General features: G+C 45.2%; 1 protein-coding gene across 1 annotated transcript in view; it reads left to right on the forward strand.

Moving 5' to 3' along the window:
- LOC103295621 (guanylate cyclase soluble subunit beta-2-like) overlaps positions 1-17,769 on the forward strand; it is a 64,265-nt gene that overhangs the window by 15,430 nt on the left and 31,066 nt on the right. Inside the window, exons 2-4 of the mRNA XM_054720278.1 lie at positions 34-128; positions 12,786-12,946; positions 17,445-17,544. Of these exons, the coding sequence (XP_054576253.1) occupies positions 62-128; positions 12,786-12,946; positions 17,445-17,544 (328 nt within the window). The 5' untranslated portion in view covers positions 34-61. The remainder of the gene's footprint in view (positions 1-33; positions 129-12,785; positions 12,947-17,444; positions 17,545-17,769) is intronic.

A 17,769-nucleotide genomic window follows, 5' to 3' on the forward strand; every position in this document is an offset into this window, starting at 1 on the left:
TGGGTTTTTACTGCACCATAACTTATCTTTCAGAGCTTCTACTGCAGTGCAAGATGCCTTCATGACGTACACAGTGTATGATGACATCATCACCATTAAGCTCATCCAAGAGGCCTGCAAGATTCTGGGTGAGTATGAAATGGGCCTGTTTTGGTTTCCTAGGTTGCTGTAAGAAAGTACAATCAGTTCTCATTATTTCACGTAGTTCTGTTCTATAAAGTCTTCAGAATACTGAATTAGCAAATACTCAACCATTGCTCTTGGAGGAAATGTAGAGCTAGGTTCCTGGGAACCTCTGCTCACAACATTTTCACCAACTGATAAATATATCCCTTTGCACTCGCTTGCTTTTTTCTCGATTCATTTATTCTACTCGGGATTTAATTTTTTAAATACCCCAGATTTTACAAAGCGCGGCAGTAGAATAAAAAACTGGAATTTCTTTTCATACAAACTTATTTATTTGGATTTTTTTATATTTCAAATTATTGATACATTCAATACAATTGAACATACGAGCTGCTACCGATGCTAACCGTGTTGAGTCACACTCGACATCTGAGTGCAAAAGGTTAAAACCTTGTTTTTTGTGTGTTTCAGTTTAAAGAGCCCTTATTTAATATATATTGTTATTCATTAACATTGGACTCACTCACAGCCAACAGTATTGTAACTCATGCCTGAATGAAGTTTATCTGCTCTCCATATTCTCTTTGTAAGACACTTCACAGCCTGCTCGCACTGAAGAACATTAGACAGCACTTCAGCACTATACTTGGGGGCATTTGAATCACCAACAAAAAGGATATAAATGCGGGAATGTAGCACTAAATAGATTGTAAGAAAGGGTCACTTGTTTATAGTATGAGAACTGAAACAAGAATGTAGTGAATCGCCTTGTTTGACCTTAGCTAGAAACATGTGTTGGGCAACTCAAATTTTTCTCGTCCATGTACATGTCCAAGAATGACTATGAAACCTCTGAGAGTGCTGGTTTTGGGGTTACAAATACATTTTAGCAAGTAGGTAAGTTTGCAAATACAGAATCTGAAAATAATGAGGATCGACTGTACCACAGACTGGGTGGCTTAAAACAATGGGAATTTATTATCCCATCGCTCAGGGACCGGAAGTCCAAACTCAGGTTGCTGGCAGGGCTGTGCTACTCTGAAGGCTCTAGGGAAGGGCCTTTCCTCTGCCAGGTCCTGGTGTGCACAGGTGTCCCTGTGCAGCACAGCTCCAACCTCTGCTTCCACCTTCACAGGCCGACTTCTCCCCGGGTGTTCAGGTTTGTATGTCCAAACCTCCCTCTTCTTATAAAGACTCCAGTTATACTGCATTCTGGGCCCATGCTAATCAAGTATGACCTCGTCTTAATTTGATTACATCTACAAAGACCCTATTTCCAAATAAGGTCCCATTCATAGGTTCTGGGTGGTCATGAATTTTTGAGACACTATTTATCCCATTACAGGGCTCATATATTATCCTTTCCACTTGAACAGCCTGAGGCTTCCTATGGACAAAAATTGTGAACGTCCTGAGTTTCATCATCTGCACCACCACCATCTTATTTGACCTTGATGTTGACTTTGACAGGTGTCGCAATACCTTTGCAATGACTAGTCATGATTATCTCTGGGTGTCAGGAGGAACAGCACTGAGAATCTTGTTATGCCAACCCCACTCATGTCTATTCAGAAATGGACATGGTGTGCTTTGTAGGGGTGGAGGGCCCTTCTCCGCATCCGCTCACCCATGGAACAGCTCCTCTGCCTGGACACTAAGATGCCACTGGCAGGGCCATAACGGGAGGACCATGTGTGGATGGCCCTACTTGCAATGATATGTAATATCAGAATGATCTCTCCCAAGGATGTATTAGCAAACGGCGGCTTGTTACACTAACGTGCTCCCTTTCTAGGCTCTGAGGGGAAGAGGAACAGGACAAAGAGAGAATTTAGCTCTGCCTCTTTCTAGTTTAATGACCCGAGACAAGTTATTTACTCAGTGAAAGTTTTTCATTGGTCAAATGAGAATAGTAAGGATAATATTTATCCTTCAGAGTTGTTTTGAGGATTAAATGAGGTAATGCATGTGAATGTGTCAAATGTGGCATCTGGCATATAATAAGCTGTGAAAAACATATTTTCTTCCTTCCCTTTGTATTAATTTCCTAGGGCTGCCACAACAAAGTAGCACAAGTAAGGTGGCTTCAAACAACAGAAATTTATTCTCTCACAGTTGTGGGGGCAGAAGTACAAAATCAAGGCATCATCAGGGTTGATTCCTTCTGGAGGCTCTGAGGGAGATGACTCTCTGCCAAGGACTCACCTGGCTTCAGGTGGCCGCTGGCAGTCCTAGGTTACAGTTGCACTACTCCCATCTCTGCCTCATCTTCATATCACCCTCTTTTCTGTGTCTTCACACAGCTTTCTTCTAAGAACACATCATTGGATTTAGGGGCCACCATAGTCCACTATGAGCTTATCTTCATTTAACTAGTTAGATCTGCAAAGACCCCAATTCCAAATAAGGAGACATTTGGAGGTTCCTGATGGACATGGGTTTTGGGAGAACACTATTCAGCCTTCCACCCTCCTTTCCTTTATCCTTCCTTCTCACCAGCCCTGAGCACACCTGAACGGGGCCTGGCGAGGGAGGCGGGGAGGGCGACCTTGCTGTCCGAGGCTCTAGGGATTTGCGTGCACAGAGCAGAGGAAGCCTCCCGCCACTCCCAGGCTCTTTGACAACATGCCACTTTCAGTCCTGGTTGAAATTCTCTTGCCCCTTCCTCACAGGCACTGTGGCTTTGGGTCATAGGGAGAAAGCTTTTGGGGATTATTGCAGGTGAGCACGGCATCGGCATCCTTGCCTAGCACCTGGGACCGTGGGGAGAATTGTTGGAAGTTTGGGGGCGGCCGGGAGAGGAGAGCCTTCAAGCTGGTTCCTGTGCAGCTTAGGGTTAGGCAGTAGGAGCTGTGGTTTCCGGCTGGTTTTCATGGTGACTCTGAGGGCCAGCAAATTGGCCTGCTGTCCTCAGGAGCAGTTCCTGAGGGGGTCACAGGATAAAGGCAGCCCACCAGGTGTGCTTAAAAGCAGCTAGCTAATGCTAAGCCATGAGGGTCGGGTGGCCTGCAGCGGGAAGTCATTGAGGCTTAAGGAACTGGATGTGTGCGATCACAGATCCTCTTCAGCAAGGGGCGAGGTCCCCTGCTGCGCCAGGATCATTAGGTCATTCCGGTCTGTCTTGGAGCCACAGAGCCAAGCAGGGGCCAGAGGTGCCTGGAGTTATGAGAAACCTGGGGTACCAGCTGGTGATTAACTTCTGACCAGATGTGCATTAGCCCCTTGTCATTCAGCTCCTGCACTCCTAATAGACGGGGACAAGGCCGAGTCTGAGGCCGGAGATAAAGCACAGGGAGTGAAACGTTCATTTGTTCCTTCAGCTGTGAAACTCAAGCTCCGTGAACGGCAACATCTCTCAATGCCTCCGAGAGCCAGTGTGACCCTTTGAGGGAGGACACAGGCAGTTTGCGGTCAGGGCTCCGATGGCCTCCCAACAGTCACAGGTTGGCATCCTCTGCCCACTCCTCCTTTCGAAGAGACTCACAGAGACAGTTTCCAGGAAAAAGTGGGCCAGGGCCCAGGTAGTGTCCGTGGTACCTGCAAATCCCATCCCTTCCCTGGCCACCCTATTTGGGGGCTCCCAGACCCCTTTGTCACCCATTCTGCTGATGCTAAGGGTAGAGGGTAGGCTTGTGTGGAACCCCGGCTACCAAGTGGCAGGTGGAGTCGGGGTTTCATGCAGGAGTCGCACCCAGGTGTGTGCTCTTTATAGCGCTGTGCTGCCCCCAGCTCCAGGCTCAGCTCAGCTTCTAAGCAGCAGCCTTCCTGCTACAGACGTAGCAGCACCAGAGCGTTACCTCTCGGCCCTCCGGTGTTAACACACCTGCCAGAGCGTCTGTGGTTTACTTTCCTAAACATCACTTTTTAAAACCTTTAAAACAGGCTATGATGTTAAATATGCTTTTGATAATCCAACAGGAAGACCACTTGACCTCTCCCTTCTGCTAATGTGCACTACCCCCCTGCACAAGGCCTAGGCGCCGGCCCTTCTGCCGGCAGCCCTGCAGGGATGGGCACCAGTGAGAGCTGCTGGCCCCAAGGGACGTCAGAACGCTGACAATTGCCTCCTTTCTTCCAGCAAAGTGGGAGGAGCACCCGGTTCCTTTCCTTCCACAGGAAGAATACAAACCCTTAGGTGGGAATTCTGTGCCGAGAGGCGACTACTGAGACTTGACCAGAAAAGCTAGAGTTTTCAGAGTTTAGAAAATAAAAGAGCAATGAATCTTGGACCGGGTGGTGGAAACAAACCCAACTCCAGTCTTTTCCTGATTTTGTTTCAAAGAGTCCCAGCAGCATCACGTCTCGGTTTGGTTCCGAGCCTCTGCTGAAGGGCCTCTTGCTACAACTAGAATGAGCATGAGGACTGGAATCCTGCCCTGTCATGCCAGCTGGGCGGCCTTGGCCAGTGAGCAAATTTCACTGAGAGTTGATCTCCTTCTCCAAAAGGAATAATACTTACCTCAAAGGGTCATGGGAAGGAGTGGATTAAATCAGGTAGCAAGTAAAAGTCATTTAGCAACTTGCAGGACACACAGCAGGTGCTCAGCAAGTGTGAACCGCATGGTGGCTCTGAAGGGGAGACATATTTTGAACTTCCGGCTGTTGTCCCTTAAAAGTAGAGACACGTTTTGCTGTTCGCCTTACATGACAGTACTGTGAAATAATGTTCCCAGTCCTCTGAGCACTAGTCAGCAAACTACATACAGCTCATGGGCCAATCCTGGCCCCTGTCTGTTTTGCACATCAAGTTTTATGGGAACTCAGGTGCGCATATTGTCTGTGGCTGCTTTGCACTATAACAGCAGCGTTGAGTAGTTGTTCCAGAGAGCATATGACTGCAGAACTGAAAATTTTTATTGTCTGCCCTTTACTAAAAATGTTTTGTCATCTTATGCTCTAGAGCATGGATCTTTAACACCCAGATCTTTTTCAAGATTTAAAAAAAATCATTCAGCCTTGGCCAATGCAGCTCAGTTGGTTGAGCATCGTCCCAAGCACCAAAAGGCCTCCAGTTCAATTCCCTGTCAGGGCACATGCCCAGATTGTGGGCTCATTCCCCAGTAGCGGTGCATGTGGGAGGCAGGCAAATGTCTTTCTGTCTCTCTCTCCTCTTCACCCTCACTCTCTCTCTAAAAAAAATCAATAAAAAACATTTTTAAAATCTCATTTTATTAAGAACTATTCTGGACTGAATTATGTGTGCTCCACCCCATCCCTCCACTTCAGAAAAAATTCCTATGTGGAAACTCTAACCCTCAATGGGATGGTATTTGGCAATAGGGCCTTGGGGAAATAATCAGGTTTAGATGTGGTGACGAGGGTGGGCCCTTATGATAGGATTATTGCCCTTAGAAGAAGACACGCCAGAGTTAGCCCATCTGGCTCTCCATCCCCCACTCGTGTGAGCACACAGAGAAGCCAGGAAGAGGGCTCTCACTAGAACCTGCCCTGCTGACACCTTAATCTTGGACTTCAGCCTCCTGGGAGGAATTGTGAGGAAGTAAATCTCTGTTCTTAAGCCACCAGTCCAGAGTTTTGTTATAGTGGCCTGAGCAGACTTGTACGGAAACTCTAAGATTTTAGATCTCCAGAAAGAACTGCTACATGCGTATGCCTAACATCACGCCCAGGCCGTTTTTGTGGCTGTGTGACGGCGAACACTGTGTGGCGTGTGCAGGGCCTTCGGCAGAGAGATGCCATCCCACCTACCCTACTGCAGTCCCGGCTCCAAACCAGCCGATACACTGAGAGGCAGCGAGTCGGTAGACCAATGTTGGCTGACCCACATTACCTTCCTACCAAAAGCCCAAGTGTGTCACTATGATTTCTCTCTGTCTAGTTGAAAATTAGAAGGGTATTTTCTTCTTGTTGTTCATCTCAATAGCATGGGTTGGCCCGTACATGAAAGGGTACATAAGTATGGTGAGTGCGTTTTTCAAATTAAAAGCTGGGATTCAAAATTAGGTGATTTTGTCTCATATATATATATATATATATATATATATATATATATATATAGCAGCATGCTCAGTTCGCACCAGTTGGTGCCCTGCCTTCCAAGTGGCTCCAGGAGGCCACTTACCTGCAGCCATTGCTGCGAGTCCTCCAGACGCCCCTGCACAGCTCTGTGCTTCCTAATTGGCACAGCTCAGGCTGGGACCGGATGGAGCTTGCGCACTGCATAACGACTTGTTCTATGTGTGAATAAGTGCCTACTTAGTGTATAAGTGGGTTATTAGCGATCTGAAGTGACAACACACAGCAGCCTTTTGGCCCAGCGGTGTCCGTCTCCACGTCGCCTGCTAAGAAACCCAAAGCAAAATGCATTTCAGCAGGCAGCCACCAGCAAAGGCCAACAAGCGTCTCTGCAACTACCTCTTTAGAAATTAGAGGAACAACATAAACCTTACCCAGTCCTGAGATCAGGCATTAGAATATTTGACCTTTCCTAGACCCTCTGAGGTGGAACAAGTAACCCAGGCCACGTGACCAACTGAAAAATGACCGGGCGGGGGGTGGGAGGGGGGAGAGATGAGGTCTCTAGAAATGGCTCTGGAATCAGACAGACCTGCATGAGCCCCCTGGCTGTAAGGTCTCCTAGGAATGTCACACGGGCAAGCTCCCCGTTGGCCAAACAGCAGTGACACCCACAGCACACCCACTCAGAGGGCGGTTGTAAAGATTGGATCCAATAATGTGAGCAAACTGCCTAACACAGAGTGGGTGCTCAACCAAGTAGCCCCTCCCCCTGTCCCCCTCCCCACCCTCCCGTGGACTCCTGTCCCGGTGGGTGCTCTGGTCCTTGGTAGGCTGACTTCTCTGTTCCCGAGTTTGCCAGGAAGCAGACAGCTTATCTCCCAGTGGGACTCCTCCCGCCTGAGCCGCCTCACTCACTTCCCAGCGGCTTTTCTCTGTGCCTGATGAACTTATCGCCACACCTGAAACCCAGTGCTCCCAACGCAGAGTCTGTTCCCTCCTTGCAACCTCTGGCATCAACGTGGTTGCTATTCCCCTCCTTCCCTTAAACTCCTCTTTCTCCTACTCACAAAGATCTCCCCATTTATTGCCTCATGCCTGGCTTAAGTGACACCGTTTGAGGAGGAGAGTACGCCAGATGAATGGCTTTCTCCAGATATCTGACGCTTATCCCCTTGGATACGAAAACTTGGAAAAAAAATTACTCCCTTCCAATGGAAAACTTTCCAAAGTGCACAGCACACACTTCCCTGCCCTATGGAAGCGCACATGCTTTTCCGGGTGCCTGAGGCGGGCCGCCAGGAGGGATGTTGTTGTTGTTGGACCTGGGTGACGGGAGGTGGGCAGAGGTCTTGGGAAGTCCAGCCCGAGCAGGTCACAGGATCCTTTGCCCAGGAGGCCACGCGTGGGCAGCTGCGGCTCAGTGGCAGTCCTCTGCCCGCTCCCCCTCATTCAGGGTTTAGCAGTATCTTCTCCTCCTGCCCTGGACAGCCCACCCTGCTGTTGCCAGTCCCTTGAGCTGTCACCCATCAAGAAGTAAACACTTCCTGATGATACAGAAGAGCCAAGCCTGCTAAGTCAGAAAGTTCGAGTTGATACATCATTGTAATTGAGAAGTTTTTTACAAGTTTCCGTACCTTTCCTGGAAGCCAAGTGTAGATACTTGTGGCAATTATTTTCTTGCCAACAAAGAAATCTTCTATTAAAACACACACAAACAAACACTTTTTAATAGAATGTGTCACACGTATACAAAAGTAGAGAGAATTGTGTATTGAAGCCCATGTGTCCTTCACCCAGAAATTAATATTTTCCCATCTTGTTTTATTTCTCTGGTCCCCCCACCCTTTTTCTGGAATGAGCTCAGGTTCCCCTTAATTTTACTCATGAATATTTCAGCATGAGTTTCTAGCTAGGTAAAGACATTTTAAAACATAATCCTAATGCCCTGATTATATCTAACAGAATTCATAGTATTCCAGAGGCCCGCATCCAGCTCGGTCTCAGCCGGCTGTAGATAAATGTGGCCTCATGGCCTTACTGTATTCGATTTCCTAAGGTCTCTTCAGGACAATCAGCAAAAACGTTTCACTTTGACAGAATTTCAAACTCACAGAAGGTTTGCAAGAATAATCCAAAGAATTCCCATATAGTCTTCATCTATATCCCCAGATGTTAACATTTCACCATATTGGCTCTGTCCTTCTCTCTCTATCTACACCTATAATATATACTTTTTTTCCGAATTGGCAGTATGATACAGATATGAGCCTCTTTATGCCTAAAAATTCTCTTGCATAAATAACCACAGTACAACCATCCAACTCGGGAAATAAACGTTGATATAGCGCCATTATGTCATCACAGACTTTGCTGAGATTTCTAATTGTCCCAACGATGTTCTTTAGAGCAAAAGAAAACCTGGAGCATGTCCGTTGTCATGTTTCTTCGGCCTTCTGCAGTCTGGGACAGCCTCGGACGGAGCCTTTCTTTGTGTCTTATAATATTGATACTTCGGAAAGTTCTGGTCAACTGTTTTACAGAATGCCCCTCAGTTCAGGATTACTTGACATTTCCTTCTGATTCAATTCAGGTTATGCTTTCTTGACAGAAAGACCACAGATGTGATGTTTTGTCCTTTTCATTTCACACATCAGAGGCATTTTATGTCATTTTGCCCCATTATTGGCGTAAATTTGATAGTTTGGTTAGCATGGAATCTGCCAGGGTTCTCCATGTAACGTTACTCTTTTCCCCTTTGTAATTAGTATCTTGTGAAAAGATACTTTCAGACTATGTAAATATCTTGTTGCTTCTCAAGCTCCTCCTTCCCTGGTTTTATTATTCATTGGTGATTCTTGTCTGAATCAATGTGTCTGATGGTGTTCAAATGGGGATTTTCTAAGTATATCATTGCTTTTACATTTATTAGTTGAATTTCTACTATAAGGAAGACTTTCCCCTCTTCTCCATTTATTTATTTGTATCAGTGTGAAATCTTCATTCTTATTTTTTAAATAGGTCAAAATCCTTTACTTTACAGTATTGATTTAGGTATTCAAGTTCTCCATGATTTAGCTAGTGGGAGCCCCTCTAAGCTGGTTCTTGGGCCCTTTTAACATGTTCTCATTATTCTCTGGTCATTTTTTTAAAACTTTCTGGAATGACAAGATGTTATCTTTCCCTGCCCCAATCCTGAAATTTGACATTTTCCCAAGGAACCTTGAAAACACACACACACACACACACACACACATTCTTCACACACTCTCCTACCTTCCTTCCTTCTCTATCTATCATCTATCTATCTATCTATCTATCTATCTATCTATCTATATCTATCATCTACCTATCTATCATCTATCCATCCATTTATCTGTCTAAAACTAGATCAGTCTCTTGGTCTTACAAGGTAGATTTCCTAATCTATACCGCACCAAGTTTCATTCTGGTTTTCTCTTTTCCATAACTAACTTTATTCTCACACAGTGAAAAACCTGGTTCCCATTATCTAATACTTGATTATCAGAAAGTCGTTTCAAAATTGCTAACCCACACCACATGAAAAGAAAGCCCGCTAACTACAGTTAAATATTTATTTAAAGTTCTTTTTGTCTTTAGCATGAGGACAAAGCAGTCAAAATACTGTGTTCAAATGTTACAGCGTTGATTTCTTTCCTGCATAATTAGGTTATTCAAAACTGTTCTGTGGAAATATTGTTCTGTTAATCTGTTTCTGTTTGTATTCCATCTTAGGGTTTTCCCTATTCCTATTGATCTTATTTATTTTCTCTAAGTATATGAGTCATTAACACAATATACTAAACCAGAACTGTTCAAACGCTGTGCTCAGAGTAATGTCAGTCCCCCCACCCAGTCCACACTTTTTCTAACCTTTCCATCTCCTCCCCATCAAGGCCTTGTAGCTAGCCAATCTCAGTAGTCCCTGGTTTATCCTTCTGGTGTTTCATTCTGTACAAATAAGCAGACAGATGCATATTTCTTTATTGCCCCTTATTTGTTACACAAAAGATAGAACACTAAGCATGCAATAGATCCTCCTTTGCACTGTCAAATAGATGTAAGACACCTATGACTTGTGTTCAGTTCTCTTTTGCATTTTCTTGCCATACCCTATATATCCCTGACGCCCCGTGACTAGAGAGCTCATGGAATCCTAAGTTCACTGACGTAAAACTGTATAGACACAATACAGGTGTGGTTTAAAAAGTGACTTCTGTCCTCTGCTAGACAAGCATTCTTTCCCAAGAATCCCAGAAGAAGCCTCAGGTCAGTGCAGATGGAAAACACCACACCCAACCCCAAGGTCCTCGTTCAGGAACAGTCACTGTCAGCCAGATGTCCTTTCCCATTACTGGAGCTAGGCGCCCAGAGGCAAAATAACCAGGGTCTGAAACAAGCAGCCTCATGGGTTTGTGTGGGTGTGCAGACTTAAAAGAAAAGTCAAGCAGGCTCTCTACACAGGGCCACCGCCGTCACTTCCTACCACCTCGCTTGGCTTGCAGACAGCCCAGTGCTCGGAGGGAGTCCCTGGGAGAAGGGCCTCTGGGGTCTGTGCTTTCCTGGCAGGTAACAGGATGCACCTGCTCAGAGCCTCCAGCACACACAGCGCGGCTGTTTTTCCTCGGCTTGAACAAGTTAGATTTAGCAGGGAAGGAGGAAGGGAAGGAGGACACAAGAAGAAACAATTCCACACCTGCCCATTTACTTTCCAGGAATTCTCCTTCCAAGAACGCATAAGCATTGGAAAAGACTTGAGTGGAATTAATTTCAGTTCCCTTATTAACACAGGCCATTACCACCTCCCACCTGCTGTCCTGGCCTTTATCTAGATCCAGAAGACTTGGCTAATACATTGCTGGGACATTTGTATAACTCCTTTCTGACAAGACCAGACCAACTTAGTGGGGTCGATCCTGTTCAGATACAGAATGACTGTTTGCCCATTCATCTTGCTGTGGACAATGCACTACAGGGATTCTGTGCTCAGAATCTTTGGAAGCAAGTAGAGGCTGGAAAGACCTCCTCTGACCCCCAGCCATTTCTGTAGGAATTGGTTGTGGATAGTTCAAGAGGCCCAGAAGCCCCTGGCTGTGAATTCCAGACCGGGTCACAGCATCCTAGGGCCCTTCAAGGGTTCAGCCAAGGAGCTGGTCATTGTGAACGGCAGGTCTCCCATCAACCTGAGCTTCTCGGACCTTCCCCAGCACCCAGTACTCATCACTGTAAAGGAGAGCATGTTCTCCCACAGATGCATAGACCACCAGCATGGATGGATGCCCTGTCTCTTGAGTCAGTGGTGAAAACCCACCAGCAATCCCTACCTTAGGGGAGACCCCTTATTTCTCTGACTGCTGCTCAGAGGCTGTGGGATATGGCACAAAAGGAACCAAATTTAGGGTTAGAATCCCTGCAACTCTGTTGATTTGCGTCAATTCACAAAGATGACTCTCATCATCAACAGCCTCGCCTGTAAAACGGGGGACCTGATAATAGAGGTTTCTCTCTTGCAAGGTTTTGGCAAACATTTAGTAAAATAACAGTGATTAATATGTGTTTTAGAAATTTAAAAATGTTCTTAAAAAACACGGACTGCCTCTCCACAAAGCAAACGATGGCAGACCGTTCATTCCAAAAGGGCAGGCAGGGCAGCAGCCCCAAGGATGCTGCAAACCCACCCCCTGGAGCTTATCAGCACCGGCTGTGTGTCAGCCCAGAAAGGTTTAGAAAGAGGTAACTGCCCTTCCGAATCCTCATCCAGATGGGAAGGAAAGAAAAATGCAACACTCAGGAAGAGAGAATTCAGTGTGTCCTGGGATATTGAGAGAAATCTTTAGTGAGGATGTGGCGTGCAAACTGTACCTTGAAGGGAGACCAGGTGTGGACAGGAAGAGAGAGAAAATGGAAGTCATTACATGCATTTGGTATCATCTTTTGGGTAAATCAGGATACTATAAGTGTGTCGGTATTTTTTTAGTTGGAGTATTAATTATTTCTCAAAAGTAGCTTTTTAAAAAAATATATATATATTATATATATTTTTTTACAGAGAGGAAGGGAGAAGGATAGAGAGTTAGAAACATTGATGAGAGAGAAACATTGATCAGCTGCCTCCTGAACACCTCCTACTGGGGATGTGCCCACAACCAAGGTACATGCCCTTGACCGGAATTGAACCTGGGACCTTTCAGTCTGCAGGCCAACGCTCTATCCACTGAGCCAAACCAGTTAGGGCCTCCAAAGTAGCTTTTTATCCTGGTGAAAGGCCATTGTGTTTAATGATGTCTGGAGGTGGCAGAGAAATTGCAGAGGCCACACACTGCCCAGCCAGAGTGAACCTCATTCTGGATTCAGCCATCACAAGGCTATGCAGCTCTGTAGCCCCTCTGGCCTGCAGAGAAATTTCTGCCATGGGGGCATGGCAAAGATCCAAGTAGAGTTAGCGGGGACTCGTGTTTAATGAGCACCTACCAGGTGCCAGGGATGCACTGAGCTCCTCCAGACTTTGTGTTATCATTGTCATTTTACTGGTGAGGAAAGTAAAGCCTTAGAGAGAAGTTCAGCAACATATCACAGTGCCAGGAGTTTAACTCTTTGGAAATAATGAGAACAAACACTTGCAGGTGCTTTTATTTTGGGGTCTGCTTTGCATTCCTCAGGTGTCTCCATGGAAGCCATTCTGAAACTCTTTGGAGAACACTTCTTTAAATTCTGTAAGAAGTCTGGCTATGACCGTATGCTACGGACACTGGGAGGAGATCTCACGGAGTTTATTGAAAACCTAGATGCCCTCCACAGTTACCTTGCACTCTCTTACCAGGTAAGGTGATCTGAGACTGGTCTTGGTGGTCCTGAGAAGAAGTGCCTGTAGGCATTCTGGGTCATTCGGGGCCATCTCCCTGCCTCCCCCAAAAGCGGGCAGTTGCAAGGGGCCTGCAGAATCCTTGGTACCTGGTGTCAGGGGACTGAGGAGTTTTCTTGCGAAATAAATGGAAAATGTATAGCTGCTGACCATTTTTATAAATCAGTCAACCCTAAAAGAAGGGTAAGCTAGAGAGGTCAGCTTTGTGGTGGAGGATGGCCTGTTTAATGGGGCTGGTGTGGGTTTGGAATTAAGTCTAGAAGATTGATCACAACAGGAACTAAGGCTGGGAAACAGCCAGGTTTCAGTGGATTTGCAAAATTTCTCCTCAGGTTTCCTGGCCTTGATGGAGCTGATAAAAAGCTTCTGTAGCCAGATTCATTTATTCATGTATCAGAAGGAAAGACTTGACAGGGCCAAGAGCCAGAATCGGACACCATCCAACTCCGATTAACCCATGGAGTGACTGCCTGAGGTTTTAGCAAACCAATTTCCCTATTGGGGAATGTCCTTCTGGAGTTCATGCCTTGGTTTTCTTGTTTGTAGAGATCATCGAAAATTCAAACACTTAGACTCCCTTTTCTGTGTTAGAAAATAAAACACTTTAGTGAAAACATGAAGCGACATTTACACATATCATAATAATAGTTCATTATTTTATATTAGTTTATATTTACTTTAGGGCCCTTTATAGTTTACCATTTTTGTATTTAAAGCTTATAACCACCTTAAAGGACTGTTGTGAGGATGAAATGAGATAATGTATGCTAAAATGTCTCATAATCATAGTGCACCCTTACAGATGTTAAAAGGGAAAGGTATTATTTCCTCCAGTTCCCAGAGAGGGAATAAGAGGCTTAGAAACCTTAATTGACTTCTAGTAGGATGAGTAGCTGGGTCTGTCCTATTGTTACAATGTGAACAACTCAAGAATGGAGACAGTGCCCAGCCAGTGTGGCTCAGTGGTTGAGCATTGACCTATGAACCAGGAGGTCATGGTTCAATTCCCGGTCAGGGTACATGCCTGGTTGCAGCCTCAATCCCCAGTGGGGTGCATGCAGGAGGCAGCTGATCAATGATTCTGTCTCATCATTGATGTTTTTGTCTTTCTTGCTCCCTTCCTCTCTGAAATAAATAAATATCCTATACAATAAAAGCCCAGCGACCGAACGGTGGAGCGACCAGAATGACCAGCCAACCAGTCGCTATGACGTTCACTGACCACCAGGGGGCAGACGCTCAATGCAGGAGCTGCTCCCTGGTGGTCAGTGCGCTCCCACAGTGGGAGCGCCGCTCAGCTGACCGGGATGAGCGGCTGCTCCCGCTGCAAACCCCAGGCCCACAGGCAGGAACCCAGGCTGCTATCTTCGCCTCCTCACCCCAGGCTCCTCCTCCTCGCTCCCGGCCACCTCCTTCGGACACCCACAGGCCACGCAGTGCTGCCACAGGACTCACAGAGCTGACCTCAGAGGCTGGGAGGCAGGTTTGTGGCCTGGCCACCGTGGGACTGAGGCCTACTCCGCTGCCTCTCAGTGCTATTGTCCCTGGGCCTGGCCCTGACCAGGTCCCCTGGAGAGGCAAGTGCTCCGGCTAGAAGGAAGATGCTGGACCAGGGAGCAGCCGCTCAGAGGGCGGGTCCATAGCTGCTCAGCTGACCTGGATGAGCAGTGCTCCCACAGCAGGCTGATCCCTGCAGGCCACGCCCCCCCTGCCCCCCCCCCCCCCAGTGCACGATTCCCGTGCACTGGGCCTCTAGTATATACATATGTATTAGAGAGAGTGAAAGGATACCTGGCTAGGAGGTCAGACACTGCCACTGCCTGGCTGGTGATTCCAGAGAAGTTATTTACCCTCTCTGGACCTCAATTTTTTCACTTATTTATTGAATAAATATGTATTCAGCACCTACTTTGTGCCAAGCACTTTCTTAGGCATTAGGCACAGAGAAAAAATGGAATAAATAGGGGGGAGAATACTACCTCCTAGTGATGTCTTGATTAAAGGGATGACATGTGGAAGTCCCCAGCATTGTAATCAGGCCAAAAGGAGCATTCCATTTTTAATGACCTTCTTCCTTCCCCTTCCTTGTCGCTCCGGTCAATATGGCTAGTTTTAACATTCTGATAATTTATATGGTAACTTACTGTCAAAGTTCTACAATTAGAATATAAAGAAATATAGTTAGACCCTTTCAATAGTCTTTCATAATACTTTTTAATATCATATCTTTCATCTGAAAATTTGGCTAATACTTTATGCCACAGTCCTGGAGAACATAGTAATATGTTCTTCCATTTATTCATTACATCAAAAACATTATGGAATATACTTTATGTTCCATATATTGTTCTCAGCATGTTACTGTCACTATTATGATAAGAGGGAAAGGCATCGAGGTTCTGAAATCCCTAAGTCTACTGTTTCTATACCCATTTCTGCTACCCTTCCTCTGGTAGTTATTCCTTCATATGTCAAAACCAATGCTAAAAAAGCAGTTAATAGAACTTCTCTAGGGGTAAGTGAGGATATTTTGCATAAGAGAAATAAAATACATAAATGTTGCCATATGCAAGTTGAAATAAAATACATGGCAATGATAACTGATAGCTATATAGATTATCTTTTTAGGTAAAAATAAAATAATGTTAGCTTTTCTTTAGTCTGTCTCTAATAATTTGGCAGTCCCTTACAGGCATTCATTTCTGGTTATAACTGTGCTTTTAATCTTGCTTTGTAGTTAACTTTTACTGAGTGCTAATTATGAGCAGGTATTGGGCTAATTTATAAACATTGAATTATCCCCTTAACCCCTAAGATTGGGTACCTTTACTTTTCCCACTACACAGATGAGAAAACTGACGTCCAGAATGGTCAAGTAACTGTTCTAGATCACCCAGGTTGTGGTAGCTGAGCTAGTACCCAAATCCAGGTGTGCCTGACTCCAAAAGCCATGCTCTGGTTTGCTTCTCATTACTTTCTCTTTGCTCTGCTTCTCCACTTCCATAAAGCCCTATTTTAATCAAGAAATAACAGTATGATTATGTTATTCAGAGAGTTGGAGACACTGATCAGAAGAATTGAAAGCACAAACTTTGAGAAGTATCTCTGGGAAGTGGCCTAGGCTGGGAACGAGTCGTGAGGGGGAAGTAGTCACAGGAGTTCGTCTATTTTTAATTTAGTCCTTCTATACTCCTTTATTCTTCCCACTATGCAGGGTTTGAATATAATTTTTAAAATAACTTTTAATTTCCTGTTTTATCACATAATTTTATATTTGATACTTCAAATCTTTTTTATATTCTGTCAAGATACAAATATACATACATATATACAAGCACATACTATCTCTATGTATATACTTTTGGAAAGATAAAATAATTATTTGGGGGAAAACTTCTCATTTTAACTGGCAACTCTCCCAACACACACACACAGACACACACACACACACACACACACACACACACACACACACACACACCTCCCACACATCCACTCCACCATGGGAGAGAGCAAAGATCTCAGAAAGAAAGCACCTCCATCTGTTTCTTCACTCAGACCAAAAGCTGTGAGCCAGGGTGCTGAGCTGCCTGCTGATCAAGCAGGGACCCCTCTCCCCCGACAGAGTCCTCATCCTCATTTCCTGACATTCGTCTAGCGTGACATGGTGCATTCTTGGGTGGCAACGCTTATTCCTGGAGAAAGATGATCTCTGCTGATGTATCCTTGATTTTTCAAATGTGAAAATTTTCACTCCACAGGACATTATCCTTCCAGAACAAGAAATAAACTCTTCTCCACTTGCAATTTCCTCTGGGCCCCTGATCTTTCTGAGAGTGACGATATATCTCCATGGTAACACGGTCATAAACCAAGCATGGCAACCCTTGGAGTGAGGGGAACAGCAGCATGATAGGTGTAAAGGCTTCGTGAGGGTCAAAATGTTGTCCCCCTATTAATTTAGTTTTAGTTGTCCTAAGCCTCAGTTTTAAAATGAAGGTCAGCCCTAACCGGTTTGGCTCAGTGGATAGAGCGTCAGCCTGCAGACTCAAGGATCCCAGGTTCGATTCTGGTCAAGGGCATGTACCTTGGTTGCAGGCACATCCCCAGTAGGGGGTGTTCAGGAGGCAGCTGATCGATGTTTCTCTCTCATCGATGTTTCTAACTCTCTATCCCTCTCCCTTCCTCTCTGTAAAAAATCAATAAAATATATTTTAAAAAATTAATAAAATGAAGGTCATACTTGCATGTAGAGTTGGTTAGGGGGTTAGCTATAATATAAATTCCTGACATATAGGGGTCATGGTAGATTTTGTTTTTGTAAGAGTCAGGGGTGGTGGTGGAATATAGTTCTTTGTGCTGTAATGGATAAGTACTTTTGTCTCACAAAGCCTGAAGAAGCATAATTTAAACAACTTGCATCCACTGGGAAAAACATGCTGTGTCTTTTAATTAGGAGATGAATGCACCATCGTTTCGCTTGGAGAAAGGAGCAGACCAGAAAATGCTTCTCCATTACTACTCTGACAGAAGTGGTCTGTGCCACATTGTACCAGGTATGGGGACAGCTTAACCAGTCCCACAGCTATGAGGTCTCAGTGGCTTTCCCCACAAATGCTCCAGATGGCTCAGAGCCAGCTGTGGGCAGGAAGCTAAATTCCATCTCTTCCAGTATCTGACTCTTTACCACCTTGACCATTACTCCCAAAGTTCTGAGTCTTTAAAATAAGTTTTCAAAGTGCCAAAAAAAGGAATAATTTTCACTTTTATTTCAACACTGA

The sequence above is a fragment of the Eptesicus fuscus genome, chromosome 8 (genome assembly GCF_027574615.1).
Source record: "Eptesicus fuscus isolate TK198812 chromosome 8, DD_ASM_mEF_20220401, whole genome shotgun sequence".
In the NCBI taxonomy this organism is placed as follows: Eukaryota; Metazoa; Chordata; class Mammalia; order Chiroptera; family Vespertilionidae; genus Eptesicus; species Eptesicus fuscus.